The 21,792-nt window shown below is 40.3% G+C and overlaps 1 protein-coding gene across 1 annotated transcript; it reads left to right on the top strand.

The window, feature by feature from the left end:
- Positions 1 to 289: 289 nt before the first annotated feature.
- Positions 290 to 20,649, top strand: nudt4b (nudix (nucleoside diphosphate linked moiety X)-type motif 4b). Its single transcript, XM_034131566.1, has 5 exons — positions 290 to 707; positions 12,394 to 12,504; positions 15,359 to 15,403; positions 15,683 to 15,770; positions 17,704 to 20,649. Exons 1-5 carry the CDS (start codon positions 432 to 434, stop codon positions 17,922 to 17,924), a joined length of 741 nt encoding a protein of 246 aa, XP_033987457.1. The 5' UTR covers positions 290 to 431; the 3' UTR covers positions 17,925 to 20,649.
- The last annotated feature ends 1,143 nt before the right edge of the window (positions 20,650 to 21,792 follow it).

The raw sequence follows: 21,792 nt of genomic DNA, 5'->3' as shown, positions 1-21,792 counted from the left end.
TTTTCCTACACTCCTGTAGTTCTACTTTAACTTAAGCACAAGATCTGAGTACCCCTCCCGTGTAATAATCTACCAAGTCTTCTTAGCAAAAAAGTCCCATGATCTGCAGCAGCAGTCTGGTGGAGTTCAGAATAAGAAATTACGCATTTGTTTATTACCACTGTTATGAACCAGAAGTGTAGCCCCGCCTACTGAGGCTAAACCAACCAATGAGCTCACCGCTGCCTCAGAGGAGTGATCAGTGCATGTGAAACTCCAGTCTGCCTGTTCATTGTACTGAGTCAGCGGCCATGCGCAAATGGATCCAGAGGAGGGTGTGCTGTGTAGGCTGTAGTCTACATAAGATCTCTTCCTGCAGGACACACTCACTGCAGACTGCAAATCACAGGCAGCAGCTGGAGCCTTGACTTTTTATCCATCCTTCTGTTTTCATGCGTAAAACCAAAATCCACAATAGTGGTACCTTGGGATCTCTCCAAACACCCTCCTCCTCCTCCTCCTTCTCCTCCTCTTTAAACCACGGATGCAGAAACCAGCAGCGATGCGGCGGCTCTGCTGTTGAACTCTCTGGACCCTTTTCAGTGTTTTTTTCCACCGGTTTTTCATCCACAATGAAGCTGAAACCGAACCAGACCAGGACATACGATGGCGATGGTTTCAAGAAACGAGCAGCATGTCTGTGCTTCAAGAATGAACGTGAAGAAGAGGTAAGAGGTTGAAACTAGGACCATATTATCCAGGGTTTATGTGTGATTGGTGGGCCTAGTCATCCCCATGTCAGCGCCCAGTCACTCAAACACAAGGTTTATGAATAAAATTGACAATATTTTTTATTAAAACATATGGGTTTTGATTTTCAGCCACTGTTTTGGTGTGTGTTTCGGTGTTGCCTCTGTTGATGCGCCTTTGGCCATCCAGTTTAGGCTAGTTTGAGGTGCTTGTAGAGAAAGGAGAAAAAAGCGCTGTTGTCAAGGTTGTTTCCATTAATAACAAACCACTATCAGTTTGGACTTTCAAAATAAAAGCGGCGGTCAAAAACCCCCATTCAAAACGTAGTTGAGTTTACAACCAAACCTTTATTTTGAAGGCAGATTCGCTCCACTTCCGGTTATATTATTGTTAGCTTGACGTAGCCAACGCAGAGGGGGCGAGGCGCTTCTGTTGCACGTTTCCAATAATAGCGGGCTAAAAATCCCTGTGTTAGAGTGACTGGTTAAAAATACAGTTCTATTAATACATTTATATATCAAATGCAACGTCATTTTTCCACATCTATTAACACAGCTGTGTTAACATCCATTCATGATTTTGCTGCATCCCGCTGGCCTTTAGCTGCGTAGCAATTATGTGCAAGAAGATTTAAAGGGGCCTTACCATGTAAATAATGGACATGAAGTGACAGAGTTATATTGTTCTAGACTTTTCTCGGTGAAATACAATACTGAAGATTAACTGTAAAGAGGATGTACGCACCTTTCATCAGTGGTGTAAAGTACATTTACTCAAGTACTGTAGTTCAGGACAATTTTGAGGTACTTGTACTTGAGTATTTCCATTTTCTGCAACTTTGTACTTCTACTTTACTGCAATTCAGAGGTGTTGAGTGTACTTTTACTCCACTACATTTATATAATACCTTTTAGTTACTGTGCAGATTTGGATGAATGAATATAACCAACACTTAAAAGTTACACCTGGAGTAAATTCACAAGCTTTAATGCATCACTAATTATAATCAAAACAAAAACAATCTGCAGAATGACTACTTCTATACTTTTGGTACTTTAAGTATATTCTGATGCTAATACTTTTCTACTTTTAGTAACATTTTGAATGCAGGACTTTTACTGTAACAGAGTATTCCTACACTCTGAGTACTTCTACTTTTACTCAAGTACAAGATCTGAGTACTTCTCCCACCTCTGGCCTCAACATGTAAATAATGAATATGGAGTGACAGAGTTATATTGTCAAAGATACACTTGCATGACTGGTTCCCTTGGTTGGGACTAATAATAGTAATGTAGTCATATTTATGTCAAAACATTAGGATCATATCTCTGTTTTTGTGGCACTTGTCTAAATGTAGCCTCCTCTTTTAGCTTGCCATACACACACTACAGTCTAAACAGCCCAGTGTGTGTTGTGTTCCTCAACTAAGCCCTGCAGTGTTTGGCTGTACAACACACAGATCTGAATATTTACACACACACACACACACACACACACACACACACACACACACACACACACACACACACACACACACACACACACACACACACACACACACACACACACACACACATCATTATCTCTACATTTTAAAGATTTTCCAATTGCACTGATAGGAAATGTATAGATTTTTCTCTGCTTTTTACATTTGTTGTTATGAAACTTTGTACCTCTCTGTGTGTACGCTGTGATTATTTAATATAGCTTGTTATCAAAGGACAGGACAGTCAGAGTACATTGTGACAACAATCACAAGGAGGAAGAGAACCAATCTGAGGCTCTGATTAGGATTTTGATTGCGAACAATGGCCTTGTTATGCCTATATCAGCAGCTTGAGATATGGGGCATTGTGTCATCAATACTTTCCTTAAACACACGCCTCCGTTCCTAGATACAGGAGAAACAACTGTGGTGAAATGAGAGCCACGCATGCTGTTGGACGGTTTTGTTTTGGAGAGGAAAGCAGAAAGCTGAGCCCAGGGCGAGGTACTCTCTGACAGCAATTAAACTCACAACAGGAGAAAACAGGAACAATGCAGAGGGACGGCATGTTAGTGGCTTTAACTGTGCGCTATAAGCTTCTATTAATTATTTCACATACTTGTAGTGCAGTGGTAGACATTTAACATTTAAAGTTTCTGAAGTTATTCTGACTGAAAGCCTCAATGGTGTGGGTGGGCTTCTGGGAAATGAGTTCAGCAAATCACCATAATGCAGCAAAAAAGTAAAGCTGTGTGGCTTCAGAGCTGCTTTCCAATATATTAAATGGCTGTGTGTTTTAAGATTGGTTTCTCTGAGTGACTAATCAAGAGAAAGGATCTGACTCTTTACAGACATGTGTTGTTGTGTAGTTTCTGACCTGCAGCTTAAATGTTTTGGTTCATTCTCACAGCTGTCATTGGTGTTGTTTCCAGCTGTAGCAGACAGCTGTTTTTACAAATAAAGCTCTTTAAATCCAACAGCACACTAGCAAACAGCAGATAGACAAAGTTAGCAGCTAGCTGGTAACATATAGTCGAGCATTAGGCAGTTAACACGCCTTTGGGAGTTGGTGGAGAACAAAAAAAGAGGTCAAATCAGGTAAATATCGGATTCCTATTTGTCAGGCGGACGAAAGTACGACTCCAAATGAAGGCAAATGTTTTCTCATACCTGCTGGATGTGTAAATAAGCAAATGCTTGCTAACCAGTCCACCATTAGGGATAATATGTAGATTTTGCAGCTTGTTTTACATCACCAAGGTGTCTTTTTCCCATTTAATTTGAACATTTCTGGTTTCTTTTATGACTTAGGGGCAATATAATGTGGTGCTTATGAGTGTTGAGGCGTTATATGTTCTTGCACAGTGTTTATATAATTCTGACCCAGAGGCTACACATTAAAAGTCCTGCAACAGATTGTAAATAATGTCATGTGGTCGGGGGAAGTTGGCAGGCTTCAGCAGAACGTCAGAAATGTAGGCGTTAGTTTACTGCATCTCCTGCTCTCCGACTGTCTCTCGTTACGACTCCTCTCTTATTTGTTGGTACCTGTATAACACTGGGACTATATCACTGTCTCAGCACTATTGATCCCCCCCCCCCTGCTACTTGAGCGTCTTAAGACTTTCCATCATCTTCTCTCCGCGGCACCCGGCTCGGACAGGCATTGAGAACCTTCTTTATTTGACAGCTACAGGCGTTTCTCCTCGAGTAGCAGGAGGAGGCGGAGGTGGAGGCGGAGGCGGTGTTTATGTCATCCAGAATATCCCTGCCTGTGTTTTACTGCCAGCCATAATTCTGATGTCTCAAAATGAGTTATTGAGGTTAGGGGTGAGTGATGGTCTTTTGTAAATCAGGTCCAAGATCACAAGACTGACTTTTGGATCAGGGGAGGTTAGCTTGCATCACCTGCAGGCTGACATTTGTCTACATATTGTATTTCATTACCCAGAGGAGATTATATTCACTGTATGTTACTTCAGGTTTCGCCGCCCTTTTTTGTGTCTAGGAAACATGGCGGTGTTCCCTCTGGGGTTTCTCCGCCACCCCTGCTCCTCTTTCCAAATATAAGTGGGCGTCATGTGCTCAGAGTACAACTGACCTTTGCCCTTCGTTTTGATTTTGTGATCTATTTTGTTTTGGCTTTTCTAATCACACTTTTAGAAGTTGTTTATAATGCTAAAGCCATTTTCAGAAAGAATGGTGTTCTGAGTATAAACTCTGAACACTGTTACCATTGAAAGTGCTTGAAAAGTACTTAGAAAGTAAACAGTTAAGTCTAAACGTCCGTACAAGATGTTTAAAGGGTTTAAATAGATTGCTAAAGGAATACATTTTTACATGACATGTGACTTGTTAGACGCTTTTATCCAAAGCGACTTACATACTCAATACTGGGGGCAATCCCCACAGGAGCAATTTGGGGTGAAGTGTCTTGCCCAGGGACACAACGACATGCTGACTGCAGTGGGGTTTGAACCTGTGCTCCCCTGATCCGAACACCAACACACTAGTCCACTGCGCCACACGCCTCCCGTCACATCAACTGTTAAAGAAGTTACATTGTTAACCAATTAGCTTAAAGGGGACCTATCATGCAAAATGCACTTTTGTACGTCTTTTATACATGAATATGTGTCCCCGGTGTTCCAGGGAACTCACCAAGTGTCAGTAAACACAACCCTCTCTATTTTCCTCCATACCCAAATCTCTAAAAAAGGGGCTGCAACGGATCTGATAAAAACTGATCCACATTTGAACACTGTCCTGACGTCAGGACGGTGGCGCTACGGCTATTGGGCCAACTCCACCAATCAGGAGGAGACAGCCACGGCCATTGCCGTTCGAAAGCGCTGGAGACGCTGTAGTACATATGCCAGGCCAGTAGATGGTGCTGTTCTCACTGAATCTGCCCAGAGCTAGAAATTGTCAAATTGAGCAAAATGAGGCATGGCTAAAATGCATGATCTGTTTGGTATTTTGAAAAAAAAAAGGTATGGTCCTACACTATATTATTCAAATATAGCATGATAGGTCCACTTTTTAAATGAGTGGGTGAATGGTTAATAGTTAACGACAACTAATGGATGATAACTAAATGGTTGATAGTTAGCTCAAAGCAATGGATACATAGATTGATAGTTAGCTGGTGCAGGAATGAGTCCTTGAACCCGGAAATGAGTCAGCATTTTACCACTTCTGGTTCCCTCGTCTGGAGGGCAATGGTTTATGAGCAGCCTAAAATAAGGTCTGTTGTTAACACAAGCTGAAGAGATTTTAAAGTTTTGGTCTACTCTAGACTATAAGGGTGCATTCACACCAAATAGTCTGCTTCTCAGGTGCGCACCAGACCACAGTTTGTTACATTGTTTCATTTTTCAGAAGGATCGGTTTGCGTTCACACAGGCAACATTCAAACGGACTATAAACTTTAAACACAAGTCATGTGCACGGAAATGCTGTTCAACAATTGGTCAGACATTAAGGGGGTAAAAACGCAAGGAGCATCGGCAGGTTATTTTCATGCTGTTGTTAATCTGGAGATCAACAGATTCTAGCAACGGCGCATATGATTATATAGTCAGACAACGTGCGATAAAAAACATTATAACACATATATGAGAGACGTTCTGCAGTAAGGAGGGTGTTTCACCGACGGCAGGTGGCTCTGACTTTTATGTATAGTTTTTAGTTTGATAGTTGTTTTTACTTTACACGACACAGTTCAACACTTCATTCTGCTTCACTCTTTCGCTAACGATTTTGAAGACATCCGCGTTCTTGTGACACGTAAATACTTCGCTTCCTATGTTTTGGTGCGGACTGCGTTCACACCAGCGATGAACCGCTCCAGAGTTCACTAGCCAGCGGTCCGAGACCACCTATTTTAGCGGACCAGAGTCCGGTTGTTTAGTTCACTTCAGAGGTCTCGGACTGTGTTCACACCGACCCAAACGAACCGCACCAAGCGGCTAAACGCACCAGGGTTCGATTCAACCGGACTATACAAGGCTGGTGTGAATGAGCCCTAAGATACGTCAGTAATACTCCATTCGTGAATGACTAAAGCTTCTAGGTTTCATAAAAGTGGCGATTGCTAACAAGTGACTAAATTCGACTACTAAATGTTAGCTTTGTACTTCTGGACCCAGTAGTTCAAAACTTTTAATCCCTATCTGATCGGATCAGATTTGGATTTTGGGTAGTTCAAAACCAAAAAACAGGATTAGGATCACTTTGATATCCGATCAGATCAGGACATCAAATCCAAGCTTTAATCTGGATCAAATCTTCAAAACGGGTAGTTCAAACCGACAACACAGGATTGGGATCAGTTTGATCCCAAAAAACTGGATTATCTTGATCCCACCAGAGGGGTGGATTTCCAGTGGATTACCAGAGCAAAATGTACTGTACAATTTATTTAAAAATATGTTTCAATATAAATAAGATGGCAAAGTTTGTTAACTGAAGTAATACACCATTTTTAGCCTTCATGGCAAATCAATTTTATTTTTCATTTTTTGGTCACGCCTGTTTTGTTTTCAACCAAATGTTGATGACATAAATATTTATGCTCATAAAAGTATCAGAACAAAGATTGTCAATCACAAATGTAATTTAGATTAAAGAAAAAACATCTTCAACAAAAGAAAAGTCCATCATCTGTCATCACCTTTCAAAAGTAATTGCGGACAATAGATGTCTCTGCAATATGGTCTCTTATCTTCCTTGTATTATTTTTCATATCCACTAGATGGCGATCGGTAGGATTAAAGCACTGATATTCAGGATCTAGTCATCTTGAACAGTCTGAATCTGGATCAGGGTGATCCTATCCTGAATTGCTTTGAAATACTGGGACAAAATCTGTCCGACTTGTCTGATCCTGGATCACAACAAATGGGATTTCAAAATCTGATCGGATCTGATTGAGATTAAAAGTGTTGAACTGCTGGGCCCACGTGATTGGTGTTAAAATGTGGAGATTATCCTGTTGAACCACACGTGTAAATATCATAAACGTGTGTTTGACACAGAGCTTATTTCCTGCAATATATTGAAATCCAATAGAAAATTCCCATTGGCTTTTTGTCGAGCTGGCCCTTGCGTCGCTAAATTCTTGGTCGCCTTACAAAAATACATCATCGATGCACCCCTCTGTAAGTATTGGATACAAAGTTGAAAGTTAGCTAAAAGAAAAAGATAGAAAAAAGGTGCTTTCATTTAATTTAATTTCAATCTTTATTTCGAACAGATTAAAAAAATAAAAAATAACAAATGTGAAAAAACAGAATACCGTATTGTTAAAATACAGTATTTATCCACATTCACGATAATATTTATATATTCAACAACAAAAAAATCTTCATATTATTAATAATAATAATAATAATAAAAAAATAATAAATCATATGTGTCCGAAAGGGAGTAGGAGGAAGCAAATGCTTATTAATTCCCACCCCTTACTTGATCAATGATTGTCCTTTAAGTCATTGTGCAAGTTATTCCTACTTACATTTACATTTATACATACATATACAATAATTTCTCATCTTCAATCACCTCTCTTCATTCTCATAGTTTTCCAAAAAGGTGTTTCTGTACTTCACTATAATAGAGAAACAATATCAATTTCCTTTTTTCTATTCTTAATAATGTTTAAAGTCAATTATTTGCATCTGACTGATGTTGGGTTGATCACTAGAAAAGGTCGTTATCATGACATTCACCTAGCTGACCTCTGAATGAACTTCACATACTTGCATTTCAGTGAATGTGCTTGGTTTTCTAAAACATCTTCACAAAACTGGCAGCTTTTAGAGAGATGAGTAGAAGCTTGCAGGTTTGATATCATTGTGATAGTGAAGTGTCTTTCTGCAAAGCTTAAAGGAAAATCAAGCTGCTGCTGCTCCCTGTTATGAATGTGGAGCTGTATTTATCTCAGAAGCACATGTGAAGAAACTAATTCCTAATTATACTCCGTTTGTAATATGTCGATTCAGTGCTCTACATTCCTAAATTCATAATAACAAAACTAAAAGCAGCTTGCCCTGTATTCTGAAGGGACGGACACAATAAATAAAAAGGGAACAAACAGAGCAGAAATGTGCTTTGTCCTCGATGCCCTGGAAGCTATGTGGCTTTTGTTTTGTACACACTTTGGACTTAGGACATGTTGACAACGGTGGTTTCCCTTTTAGGCCTCACACACACACACACACATACACACACACACAAAATCACACACACACACAAAATCACACACACACACCAGACAGCAAAGGGCAGTGGGTTTGAGTGCTCTGAGAACCCAAACCTATCCAAAACACGACGTCATACCACTGAGAAAGCACATTTAATAGCCCATTTTCAAATATTTTCTATTAAGTGACATGTCCAATAAACCCTCTCACGCTCACACACCCTTTTTTTAAGTGTTGGTTTGAAGGACAGAAGTTCAGTTTTAGCTCACCTCACGGTCAAAAGCCATCAAAGAGCTCATTCAAACAGGTCACAAGGTTGACTTTGCACATTTCTTTACAATCTGCACTCCCCTGAGAAGACGTCACATTCTGCAAGTGTCAATACCCCTTCCTCTAACTGCCAACACTTACGGTACACCATACACCTGTTGTGTGTTTTCCTAGGACCTCCTCACCTGGTGGAAATGTCTCCCGAGCATGCTCGTACTAATCCTCACGCTTTACATTAGTAGTGTTTATCTGCCCCACTGCCCTTTATCCTAAACCCACATCGTCAGGGGAAGGGGTTTCCAAGTATTCATGTGTTAGTGAGCCACATTTTTCAATACATTTTGTCAATTGAAGTTGATAACACTTTCTAACAAAGCTTAGTTGATAAAGCCCAATACCTTTTTTGCATAGCAAGCTTGAAACATACCCTTCCTTTGCCCCTCATCCCCCCTAACAGTGCTGTGAAGGGAGATAAATAGCAATCTTAGTTTTAAGGGGTTAAGCTGCCAAGATGAAGATAATTAAACCCTGTTAAAAGAAAGCTATGATGTAGGCTGTTTAGGTATAAGTATATTCAATTATCAAGAATAATTTACCGTCATTTGATTGATTTTGCTCACTTATTACTCGACTTAAAATAGGCAATATAGTTGATGGAGTTTGGTGAAAGAGCGCTTTCCGAATAAGCCGTGAACCTAAACCCTCACGAGATAGGTGCAGCCCACAATCCCATTATTTAAGATTTACAAACACCGAGTTAGGATTAGAGTTAGGGTAAGTGACAGACTGGCAGATTACTGGATATGGTGATCAGATGGGTGGTAAATGTCACCATATGTTATACAAGCCGCTCGACACGCTCTTGTATTGCATGTGTGTTGCCTATGCTGTGTATTATGAGGTCATTTCTGGCAGATAAAAATGCCGTTCAATCACAAATAAATGAACCACTGACAAGAGTTAATACTGTTGGTTTTGTTACGACCCCCGTCCGGTCACAGTCTGCCTTTTTAATGATGAGCGAACGGCTCCATGAAAATGCGATAATGCTTACAGCAGCTGCTCTGTTGTGGTTGCTATACGGAGACGGGGCCAAACTGCACACACGGGCACATCTGATCCGAGCGTATCTCCGTACTCTGCAACTGTAGAGTAATTCAAGCCCTGCAGTCGCTTAGGAGAGCACTGACTGAATGAGAGAGGCTCCTGATTGGTTTACAGGCATTGTTTGCTTTGTAAGGATGTTATGGAACCGCTTCTACACCGGCTTTGACTGAGCGTCTGTAGAATATCTACAAAATGTTATTGGCAAAGTAGACAAAAACAATTGTAAATGTGATTATTCTCTTTTTTCTTAATGGAAAAATATAACGGATAAATGCAAAGGTCCCCAAAAATCTTCAGTTCGCTCTGGTTTGAGGGAGCTAACTTATTTTTGACTGCGATATTTTACAGTAATTGAAAATACTAATTGAATTGAAATTGGAGTAAAGTATGTTTTTTGTCTATTAATCAATCTCATATTTTCCTATATATTCCATTGGTGGCAATTTAAGGATTATTTAATTAACCTGTGGGTTGTTTTCCTGATCTATTGTTGAGATATTTGGTCTATACATGCCAGAAAATGTTATTGTGTTTCTCAAAAGCCCAACATGATGACTTTAAATGTCTCGTTTTGTCCACAACGAATCATAGTTTTCACTCACTTGAATGTCATAAAGGAAAAACGTAAATATTCACAGATTAAATATAAATAGTTTGCCATGAATCGATTAGTCGTTCCATCTCTTATTCAATCAACTCCAGGAGAACATTTATACCGCCTCAACATTTTAAAGCTATGAACTTTGTGGTGTATTTAGGCTCCTGTGAGCAGCAACAGAGAATAAATAGCAGAGTCTCACCAATCATCTTGAGACCAGGGTCAAAGGTCACATGTCTCATGTCAAGGCCTCAGTTTCTATGTAAAGGATAATGTGCAGCGAGGCGGTCATTATGGGGAAAAGAACACCCGACAGGCTGATCAGGAGCGAAGCGGAGGGATCTTGATCAGCCTGATGTACTAAAACAAACTAAAACAAACTAAGGAATCGACTCCATATATGAATTGAAATTATTTTATTGACTTAAAAATGATCGTATTTCTTCCGCTAAAAAAAAAAAAAAACTCCGTTCCACGGCGCACCAACGGCTGGAACTGCGACAACAACAACTTTACGGCAGCACTGTCCAACTCTGTTCACAGTTACTGATCCAATGGCGCATTTCCACTACAGGGCCTCGCTCGGCCTCGCTCGGTACGGCTAGGCCTCGTTAGGCCTTGTTAGGACTGGCTCACTTTATGCTGCGTTTCCATTACAGTTTAGTAGCTGGGGCAGTAACTATAGTAACGCAGTGTAGGCGGAGCTGTGACGTCATCTTCAATGCGAAACATAAAACCAAAACATCAGCCGTTAGCTGTTAGCACTCAGAGCTCACAGCTCCTCATATCTGTTCAGAAACTAGACAAAAGTTAAACAAGTACAAACCACAGACTGCCTGTGTCATGGAGAATACAGTCGCTGCTTTATTTATGTCTGTATAGGCCGTTGTTGTGAGTGTGGACGGTCGGAGCATATGCAACGTTAGCTTAGCCGATCTCCATTCAGAAAACACGCATTTTAAAAGGTTTTTCGCCTGCCGTCTGTCTGCAGACTTTTCAAAGCATTAATTCATGGTTTTTACTAACCGGTATCAGTATGTTGTTACTTCGGCATCATTTTGAAACGTGTATTACAATTAAATCACGGTCAAATATGTTCATTTTGTTGTAGTTGTAGCCCCCTTGCCAGCGATTCTCTCTCTAGTTTAGCAAACTCAGCCCGACTCAGCCCTGTTTGTTGGCCCGGAAAGAAACTCGATTTTATGGGGCCAGAAAAACTGTGAAATAGTACCCGCTAGCCGGAACTACGCCAAGTGGAAACGCAACCAAAAACGGGCCGTGCATGGCACGGCACGCTTAAAGCCTTCTTCTGGTGATTTATCTGACGTCCAGCGCTCAGTCTTTTACCCTCTTTTACTTTCTCTTTCTTGATCCTCCTTAGCAACGGTCAATAAGTCCTTGACAGCGGTCTGTACTACTGTATTAACAACGTGTCGCGTGTTCTGAATTGACCAATCAGAATTGAGTATTCAACTAAGCCATGTAATAAATGTGAATTAATGCACCCCGCTCTGAACCGCAGGGACCTTTAGCTTCCACTTTATGTGACATGTTTATTTGTGTCTAAAGGGCAGTATGACTTAAGTTTCCAATGAAATAAAGGTTAGTGTCGTGGCTTCCTCCCTTTGCTTCCAATCGAGCCACTTAGACGCCTTAAACAGACATTTTTAATGCGTTATTTTTCTCACAAAGAAAGCAGGCCTTCACAATAGTCAAACAAATCAAAACCAAAGAGGCAACAACTTGGATGTTCTTTCTTTCTTGAAGTTGTGTAGGATAAAATAAAATAACGGTTAAAAAACGGTGTCTCTGTGCAGTCTTTCTCACAGGTTGCCCATATCTGTGTCTCTTAAGAGGGTGGCATTGTGGGAAATGTAGTCTTTTATAGTCTCCGCTACCGGTCTTGATTAGGCGACAATATTTGGCCTTTTTTACAATAACCCAAGGCTCTAACAGTTGCTAAACACTTCTGAAACATGTGCTTTCTTCTCCAGGTGTTGCTGGTCAGCAGCAGCCGGCACCCGGACCAGTGGATCGTCCCCGGGGGGGGGATGGAGCCGGAGGAGGAGCCGTGTGGAGCCGCAGTGCGCGAGGTGTTCGAGGAGGTGAGGAACAAATCAAAGCTTTTAAGTTTCTCCCCGTCTAAAATAAGGTCGTTCTGTACGATCGATAACTGAGCTATACGATACGTCAGGGATAATGTGCAGCGATTATAGCAACAATGACGTCTTTTAACCTCTTTCCTGTCCTCTCTTGATCCTTCTTAGCAACGGTCATTATTTTTGCTTAGCAGCGGTGTGTTATCGAGTATTAACAACCTCTTAAATGTCGGAACTGACCAATCAGAATCGAGTATTTAACTAAGCCGTGTAATAAGATACGATATAAAACGCTTTATTGTCCACGTAAGGAATTTTGTTTTGGACTCCTTGGTCCTGCAGTTCAACAAAAGATAAAACAAATGATAAATACAACATAGTCCATTTACACTAGTACAAGATAAAAGAGAATAGCTTATTCACACATGACTTACACTACAAGTACACAGTTTGCACATACATGTATACACAGACAACGTACTGACACTGACTGCTGAGAAGCTGAACGGACATTTAACCTGCTTGCTGATACATCTAAATATTTATAGACGGTTGAACTTGGCAGGTTAACACCAAAGAATAGTTGTTTTTACCGTGTTTGATCTTTAGCTTCACCCCAACACCATCTGTCCGTCCAGCAGGTATTCAGAGCATGGAAACTATTCGCTGTGTAAATGCCTCGGTGTTAAAGCTTCTTGTAAAAGACCTCAGTCATGCAACTCCATAAACTGCAGGATCTTCCTACAGTGCTACAAATCAGGGCTATTATGTTGTTTTTACAGTTATTTGATAGGGATGGAAACAATATTCATAGATCAGGGGTCGGCAACCTTTTTGATATGAAGTGCCGACGATCGTGAATTATCAAAGGGGGGTGGTGAGGAGTTGCGGGGAAGCAGTGTGTGGACCTGTCAGCGCAACTTACATGATGCCGAATTCAACAAACACATTTAAATAATTGGTTTAAACGGCATAATAATGGACGATCGTCCGTTCTGTGATTCTCCAGAACACACAGATGGCCAGTTCGCCCCTGTGTAGCATGTTATTTCGATGAGAGATGAGCAGATCGCCACTGGGCTTTCAACTAAAGACACAGCCACGCAAAAACTGCGGCATTTGTACAGCTCCTTATGGGTACTGCAATTTGTGAAGTGCTTTCCTCTGTGGTGAAACGATCAGCCCTGCACCACGGAGGAAAGCGGCAGAAAGTCACCTGGAGTTAAAGAGAGCGGGGCTGCGCTGCGTGCATGGCTTCCTTCTGCAGGTAACGGGGAGACGCGCTCTGGCGGCGGTCTCGTTCAGGATCCGAAAATACAATTGTAATATTTTGCCCACTTATTCCTAGTGTGTGTTTATAGCTTGTTTGCAACACCTGTCGCAGGTAGAGCTGGAACAATAAGTCTAATCTAAGACTAATCGATTAGTTGCTAGACAGAAAAATAATTACAAACAATTTTGATAATCTTTACATGATCATGGAAAAGTGGCAGAAACATGACACAGCGAAATGTTTAAAGACACCAATTTATACTTTCCACTATTAACTGACATTTCATAGACCTATCGACAGGTGATGTTGACTTTAATAACAGAAAAGTATAACAATAACAGTCTATAAATACACTTTTTAGATATAGTCATAGCGCACAAAAAACCTACCATCATTGGCGTTTCTTTTTTTTGTTGTCAAATTGTATTTAATTACATTATGAAAGACAAAATGCACTCCAGTTAACTTTGGCTAGTAACAGCACAATGCTACCTTAAATTGTATTCACATTATACCGTAAATTCTTTGCTTGGAGGGGGGGCCACAGGCGGTCAAAGCTCATTGTAGGAGCCATTTATGTTAATTGTTGACATGTCAGTTTCTGAACACTTGATGGCGGGGATAAGCTGCAAAGGTTGTATAAATGGGGTCAAAGGTGACCAAAAAAAGGGTCAGGTATTGTTCGAACTCTTCAATAAACATCGAACTAAACTGCATCCAACGACCGGAAATGCATCTGTTTGTGACGGCGTAAAGATCAGTCTCTCCCCTAATAATGGCAACTGGAATATAGGGAAAATCGACCGCTTTAATTCCCATTACACTCATGGTTACAGGGGCACCGGCCACCTTCGGCCCCCCCTTTAGATCCGCCCATGCATTGCAGTGCAGATGTCCATTTCCAGTAGAGCAGGAGCAGTTGTCGGCAGTATGCGGAGGGTGAGACCTTCAGGGGGCCACGGTGTCAGTATCTGGGTGACTGAGGGCCCACCGATCGGGAACCTTGTGTTCTCAGCAACGTCAGCGATCTAAACTCGGCACCTCGTTGGATTCCTGAGCTCTCATGAATCCCGCAGCCCCGCATTGGTGGGACAGATTGACACTTGTGAAGTATGCTGAGCAGGGGATGGATGTCACGTACCCTGCCAGTAATGTGACTCCTGTGAATTAATAAAGCAACTGTTATGGGGTTATGAAAGAGACATAATTACATTTCCGCACTGGTAGTCGTTCAGGATTCGTGCCGTGTTCAAGGCATACTGAGGATTTCACGTGAAATTATTGTATTCGCACTGCTGGAAGTCTTTGATCGAGAACCTTACTTCAAATAGCTGTGAGGCCTCGGAGGACACAAGCGAACTTTAAAAAAGATCTCAGCGTTATTCTGTAGTGTACTACAGAACAAAGCCAGAGAGGGTACAGAGACTTCAGTACAGCTAGTCCTTTAAAACATTGACAAGTAAAACACAAAACCCATTGTTCTGACGCAGAACACAGTCTGTGTTTGATCAACTTTTCTGTGTCCTCTTCTGTCTGTTTGTGTTGGAAAGAAGTGAGTTTCTAATGATTTGTGATTTACTTCCTCAGGCCGGTGTGAAGGGCCAGCTAGGACGTCTGCTGGGAGTATTTGAGGTAAGATTTCACAGATTTATCTTACATCAAATGTGCTGAATCTGAGGTCCATCCCTTCTTTAAAATCAAGGCTAAAAACCTTGCTTTTCCAGAGGTCATTTAACTATGTTTTAACATTGTTCTTCAGCGCTTCTTGCAACATTATGTGTATTCACAATGTCTCTTTTTTTTTAACTAATTTCTTTGCCTTTGTGTCTGAAATGCGCTATATACACCAACTAACCTTAACCACCACCATTTTTATGATCATTCAGTCTCATTTTCGTCTGATTTCTACAGCAAAACCAGGACAGGAAGCACCGGACGTACGTTTACGTGTTGACCGTCACCGAGACCCTGGAGGCCTGGGAGGACTCCGTCAACATCGGTACGGCAGCTTCTCACAAGTGTCTGCAGGGGCTGTGGTGTCTGTATTTAGGCAAATAAGAGACATGAGTATTTACAAGCCACTGAGTAATTGATAGTGAAATACCACAGATTTCATAGAAATATATTTACCCGCCCAGACCGTGACTCTGGCATTGATTTCTGTCATCAGTGAGATCCTAAATTACATGACATTGCATTTAGCTGACGCTTCGACAACAAGAACAGTGTTGCCATTTTCAATTTAAACACACTCTTTGGGCCCCTGGGCTTGATTTGGCATTTTGTGTTATCCTAATCAAAACATAGTCTCTAGATTACTACCAGAACAAAGTATGTAAATGGATTTGTCTTATTAAAATTTAAAATACAACATCTCTTTGATTTTCTATTTTAAAAGCTGAATTTTCAAATTGAACAGCAGTCGAACTGGATTGGTCATTTTTTACTTTAAAGGTGGGGTAGGTAATTTTGGAGAAACCAGCTCGAGATCGCTAGAATTTGAAAATACACAACCGGAGAAAATCTGCCACTTCCTTACAGAGCCCCTCCTCCAACACACACGAACGCGCACATGACCAATGAGGGCACGAGATAAGTTTGTGCACAGATGGAAGGCTGACAGGCAGGTAGGCCATCCATCGTTGTGCTTTTACAGTACTACGGCTTCCACAGATGACAGTTTTTTATGGATTTTTTGTCAAAGCACTTAAGATATTCATTGCTATCGGGATGTTAAGAGCATTCCATGGAATATAACAAAAAGTGTATCTCGAGCCGGTTTCTCAAACTTACCTACCCCACCTTTAATGATTAGATCTGAAATTAAGACATTATTCTTTTTTTGTAATCACAAATCAAGACATTTCACCTTTTGCTCAGGAGGAGAATTCAGAACAAATACATTAAAATGCATAATTTTATAAGTAAAATATTCCTAATCTACGACTTCGATGGTGATTAAACTCTAATGTTATTTACAGGCTGTTAAATCAAACTCTCATGTCTCTTATTTACTTCCATATCTGTGTCTCTCCTTGCTCTGCAGAGGACAGCTTTTACAGAACCATGTTTTGTATTAATGTGAAGGCCAGAGATTATACTGGTGTTGGGGCACGCAGTGACAACAGGAGATAAATCCTCTCTCTGTCTGCAGGATGCTCCAGCTGTCAGTAGCATGTAGGCTTCACTCTGTATGCTCTCAGTGGGGAGCATCCTCCACCTGTCACTGATCCCCACACACGGTTTATTACTACATGTTAGCACGTTTTTAGAGGTGTATATGCCGTGAATTCATGACCATTATATGATGATTATATTGGTGCGGACCAATTGGCTTCACACACACTTCCTGTTGTGAAGGCCTTCTGCAAAACACTTCAGCTCTGCATCACATGACACTTCCTACTTTCAGTGAACCATTTCTCCCTGTAAAAGATAAGAGAACATATTAAAGATTATAATTGCCTTATTCTGTATTGCATACATGTTTCGTACATGTATGCAATAATGCACATATTTAACGTGATAGATAGATAGGTAGGTAGGTAGATAGATAGATAGATAGGTAGGTAGGTAGGTAGATGGATAGATAGATAGGTAGGTAGATGGATAGACAGATAGATAGGTAGGTAGGTAGGTAGGAGGATAGATAGATAGATAGATAGGTAGGTAGGTAGGTAGGAGGATAGATAGATAGATAGGTAGGTAGGTAGGTAGGTAGGAGGATAGATAGATAGATAGATAGATAGATGGATAGATGGATAGATAGATAGATGTTCCTGAAAACTGAGAATGTTCTTAAATGCCTCTTTGCAAATTTAAACATTATACAACATTAAATGTGGATAATAAACCTCAGGAGTTTCCCGGTGGTGTCAGTCAGTCAGTGGGTGTTTCCTGTGTGTCACGCTGCTCTCTGTCTCCCCCTGCAGGCCGGAAGCGGGAGTGGTTCACGGTGGACGAGGCCATCAGAGTGCTGCAGAGCCACAAACCGGTGCACGCAGACTACCTGCGCCGGCTCCAGCTCAGCTGCTCCCCCACCAACGGGAACTCCATCCTCCCGGGACCCCCCCCAAACGACAACTACCCCCATTACAGCGCCACGGCAACCACGCCCTCGACGGGCAGCGTGCTGGGCTCCTCCTGCAGATAGGACTGAGCTACCTGTCACTCAAAACGCCTGTACAGTCTTGCATGAATCTAAATGACTCTTTCCTTTACCGTATAACTTGTAGTCGTAGCTGCAGGACAGACCAAAGCCATCACCAGAACTGATTCAGTCTCGCGTGACGGAGCAGGACAACTGTGGATATCTCAAGAACACTTTTTTTTGCTGGAAACACCACACTCTGCTGGAGTTACTGAGCTGTCGAAGGAATGCCTTACACAGAATCTGTATGAATGTTGTCTTTGGGTCATTTTAAATCACCGACGTCATTTTTTCTTTAGCGGAATGGATATGCTTTCTAGTCAATAAAAGGGGTAAGTGACCCTAAAGCCATGTCCATGTAGGGAATGTTTCCATATTCTCAACCAATGAGGACATAGGGATATATCATATTCACATTACACTACAAAAAGGGATTTTCTTTACACCATGTCAGCATTAATTATCCAAATAAATCCTAAAATTTAAAATGATAAAGCCACCACAACATCTCCTATCAAAACATCGGAGGAATCAGAAGTCCTTTGATCCTCCCACAAAGGGGAAATGTACATAGATAGAAACAAAGAAAAGAGAACACTATTTTATATATATATATATAAAAAAAGGCATGCATGAAGTATATCAAATCAAAATGACTACAATTTAACAGGAGAACACATTCAGGTAGATAAGGAAGTGGCATGGTGGTAAAATGGCGCTTAAAAAGTAAGTAAATAATGACATCAGTGAGTGGATACCTCAGTAAAGTGTAAACGCTGAGTCATGTGATCGATATCCTTTAACACTACACTGCTGTGTTCCTGGTTAACATTCAGCCAATGTCTCGTGACGTTCGCATTAACCTTGTGTTACCGTTCCCATGCGGTCACAGTGGAAGTATTTAAAAGGTACATCTCTACGTGCTTTTAGGGTCATTGATTCTATTCAAATGTGCTAATTAAAGAATTGGATTGTCTTTCAATGAAGATGATCTGAAGTGAATTGCTCTCTAAATCACTATGAAGCTGTTATATCACGTCTCATGGTGCTATAAGGCGATATCAGACCACAAAATAACATTTTCCCTGTACAATATGATTGTTTTTTTGCTTGTAACTAGGGTTACTTGCGCCTTGGCTGCAACTACGAAGTATTTTCATTATTTCAAAGTGAAAACACAGCTATCACTGGTTCAAAAATGTAGAAGTAATGCAGTTTTTATCAATATAAAGTCATGTTTTTTTGGTATTGCCTGAACAAGCGCAATTCTGGGTGCTCAATTAAAGGCATAAAATGATCCTTTGAAAGTTTTCAAACCTACTTTTTCATCAAAAAGACAGAAATCCAAATCCAAAATGGCTCAAATTGGCGGTCCCATTTCAGGTCATTATTTTGTGTTTTGTAATTATTTTTCACATATATCGTCGCTGAAAAAGAGACTCTCACTCCCTCCTGTGTCGACGGCTGAATGACGACTCTAGAGATTTGTAAATAGCTTTGCAGAGAAACATTGAACGTGTTTTTAACCTGAATGTACCTGTAAAATGTCTCTTAATATTTTATATATTTTTTAACTATGTGTAGGAGAAAACAAACGAGAGCGGTGTGTACAGAATATTTGTATTGCTGACAATGTGCCAAGGGTTTAACTGTGAAGGACATTTTAAATCATGACATGGCAAAATTCACAAGTTTGTCAGGATGGTATATAAACATTAGATCGGCAAAAAAATTAACGACTGAATCTTTAACATTTCAGAGATTTTGGGGTAAAGAAAATATTTTTTTTAACAGCTGATTAACTCAAAAACGAATATAGGTGTAAATCATAACATTAGATTTTTTACAATATAAAGGGAAGTGCAGTTTTTGCTAAATAAAGACTGGACAGTAAGGGAATGCTTACAACCACAGACACATTTTGATGTTACTGTTTATTCCCACTGTTCAGAAGGAGTGTAACATATCTCTTAAGTTTTCTCCATGCTTCAAAACGTCCCAGAGTTTCGTCGAATCTGCTTAAAATCTGACAAATCTGATCAACTCTGCCTTGTTCGACTGGTAAAGTCCAAACACCTCAAACCTGTGTGTGTGTGTAAGTGTGTATTGTGGGTTGATGAACATGAAATACTATGTGCCAAATTTAAAAAAAATTGTCAGATGGGAACATTTTTGATCATAAATGATAATGATCAAGGTGGATAATTCATCAAATGACACGATATAATCATTTGTAATGTTAAAAAAGTGCATTTTTTTAATGATTGACTGCATCCTTCATGGTTGAAATTACAACTAACGAAGCAATTTTTTTGGTATTGTGATTCAACTGAGAGTAAAAGACCATCTCACACTACATTCAACATTTAATTTAAACCCATTAATCTTTATATTTAATGCTGAAACACCTCCTTCCTCCACCTATTGAACCCTTTGTTTGATGCGTGGGTCATTGAATGAGTCTTTTATGAGTAAAGCATGAGATTTAAATTAAAAACACCACGATGAAATGTATGTGCTCAACAATGTAAGACACCGGCGTCCACTAAATGTTGGGATTTGGATGCGTGGTTGTCTGTTATGTCACACGGATGTATCCAGAGCGAAGATTTCTCACTGTTTCGTCATGAGTATTATGCACAGAGACGTTTAATGTAAAAGACACGAGGACTGGAACGATGGTTTTTTTGCGAAAAGATTGCATTAAAGGGGAAAAATCTTGTTGTAACTGTGGCTGAAGTTTCGTTTATTTATACCATATGCTCTGTTCCAAAAATGGAAATATTTCAGTAGCTCAGCAGCTGTTGTTGTGTTTTTTAATCACATGGAAAAGGTCATTGTTTTTGAGTCATGACTAGATGAACCTGCTTTAAAGGCCTCGGGGTAAAATGTGTGTTTCTTCCCACCAACGCCCCCCATTCTCAGCAGGGATGAGCACCTGTACAGGTAAGTCATTTTTGGGTTGGACAGTTTGCTCAGAGTCAAATGACACAGCTGTACAACTAAAGGTTGACCCTGGAACTACATTTGCATAAATCCACAAGTTAACACGCCTAGATTAAGCCTTTAGGAGCTTTACCCAGAATCCAGTTCTGTTTGCAGGTGATTATTAAACAAGTCGTAACATCTTTAAAGGACCCTATTATGCTCAGGTTCATATGGGATTTTTCTTTTATGAGTGAAGCCTAACAATAAAGATAAGAATAGAATGGCTAAGGTGATGATGTAATAAAACATGGACTGGAAAGTGGCCCATTTGAGCTGACTTAACCCCAGAGGTGGAAAGTAACTAAGTACATTTACTAAAGTACTGTACTTAATTACAAATTTCAGATACTTGTAATTTAGTATTTCAGTATTTCAATGTTGTGCTGCTTTTTACTTCTGACCCACTACAGTTCAGAGGTAAATGGTGTACTCCACTACATGTATTTAATACCTTTAGTTACTTTACAGATGTGGATGAATGATGTGAAATATAATCAAGTGTTAAATCAGACTTTAGTTCCACCTGGAGTAAATTCACAAGCTACCCTGCAGTATACAAAGTCATTCAAACTAGCTGCACCTTTACCAGCTTTGAGAACACTTTCATGATCAATCATTATAAAACATATCATATATATTATTCTGAAATGGACCAATCTGCACAATGACTACTTTTACTTTTGATACTTTAACTATATTTTGATGCTAATACTTTTCTACTTTTACCTGAGTAACATTTTGAATGCAGGACTTTTACTGAGTACTCTGGTACTTCTACTTTGACTTAAGATCTACTTCTCTCACCTGTGTACTTGAGTAAATGTAGTTACTTTACACCCCTGGTTCTGGTTGTAATAGGTAACGAATCGATCCCTGCCTGCAG

This window comes from Trematomus bernacchii, unplaced genomic scaffold, assembly GCF_902827165.1.
Source record: "Trematomus bernacchii unplaced genomic scaffold, fTreBer1.1, whole genome shotgun sequence".
Classification (NCBI taxonomy): domain Eukaryota; kingdom Metazoa; phylum Chordata; class Actinopteri; order Perciformes; family Nototheniidae; genus Trematomus; species Trematomus bernacchii.
Note: the sequence above shows the minus strand (reverse complement) of the source record. Positions and strands in the feature narration are given on the sequence as shown.

Bases quoted from the DNA above. Each gene is read 5' to 3' on its own strand.
- nudt4b (XM_034131566.1), top strand. From the start codon at position 432: ATGCGTAAAACCAAAATCCACAATAGTGGTACCTTGGGATCTCTCCAA. The intron at 12,505-15,358 runs GTGAGGAACAAA...TTACTTCCTCAG, and splicing joins TGCGCGAGGTGTTCGAGGAG to GCCGGTGTGAAGGGCCAGCT. The intron at 15,404-15,682 runs GTAAGATTTCAC...TGATTTCTACAG, and splicing joins GTCTGCTGGGAGTATTTGAG to CAAAACCAGGACAGGAAGCA.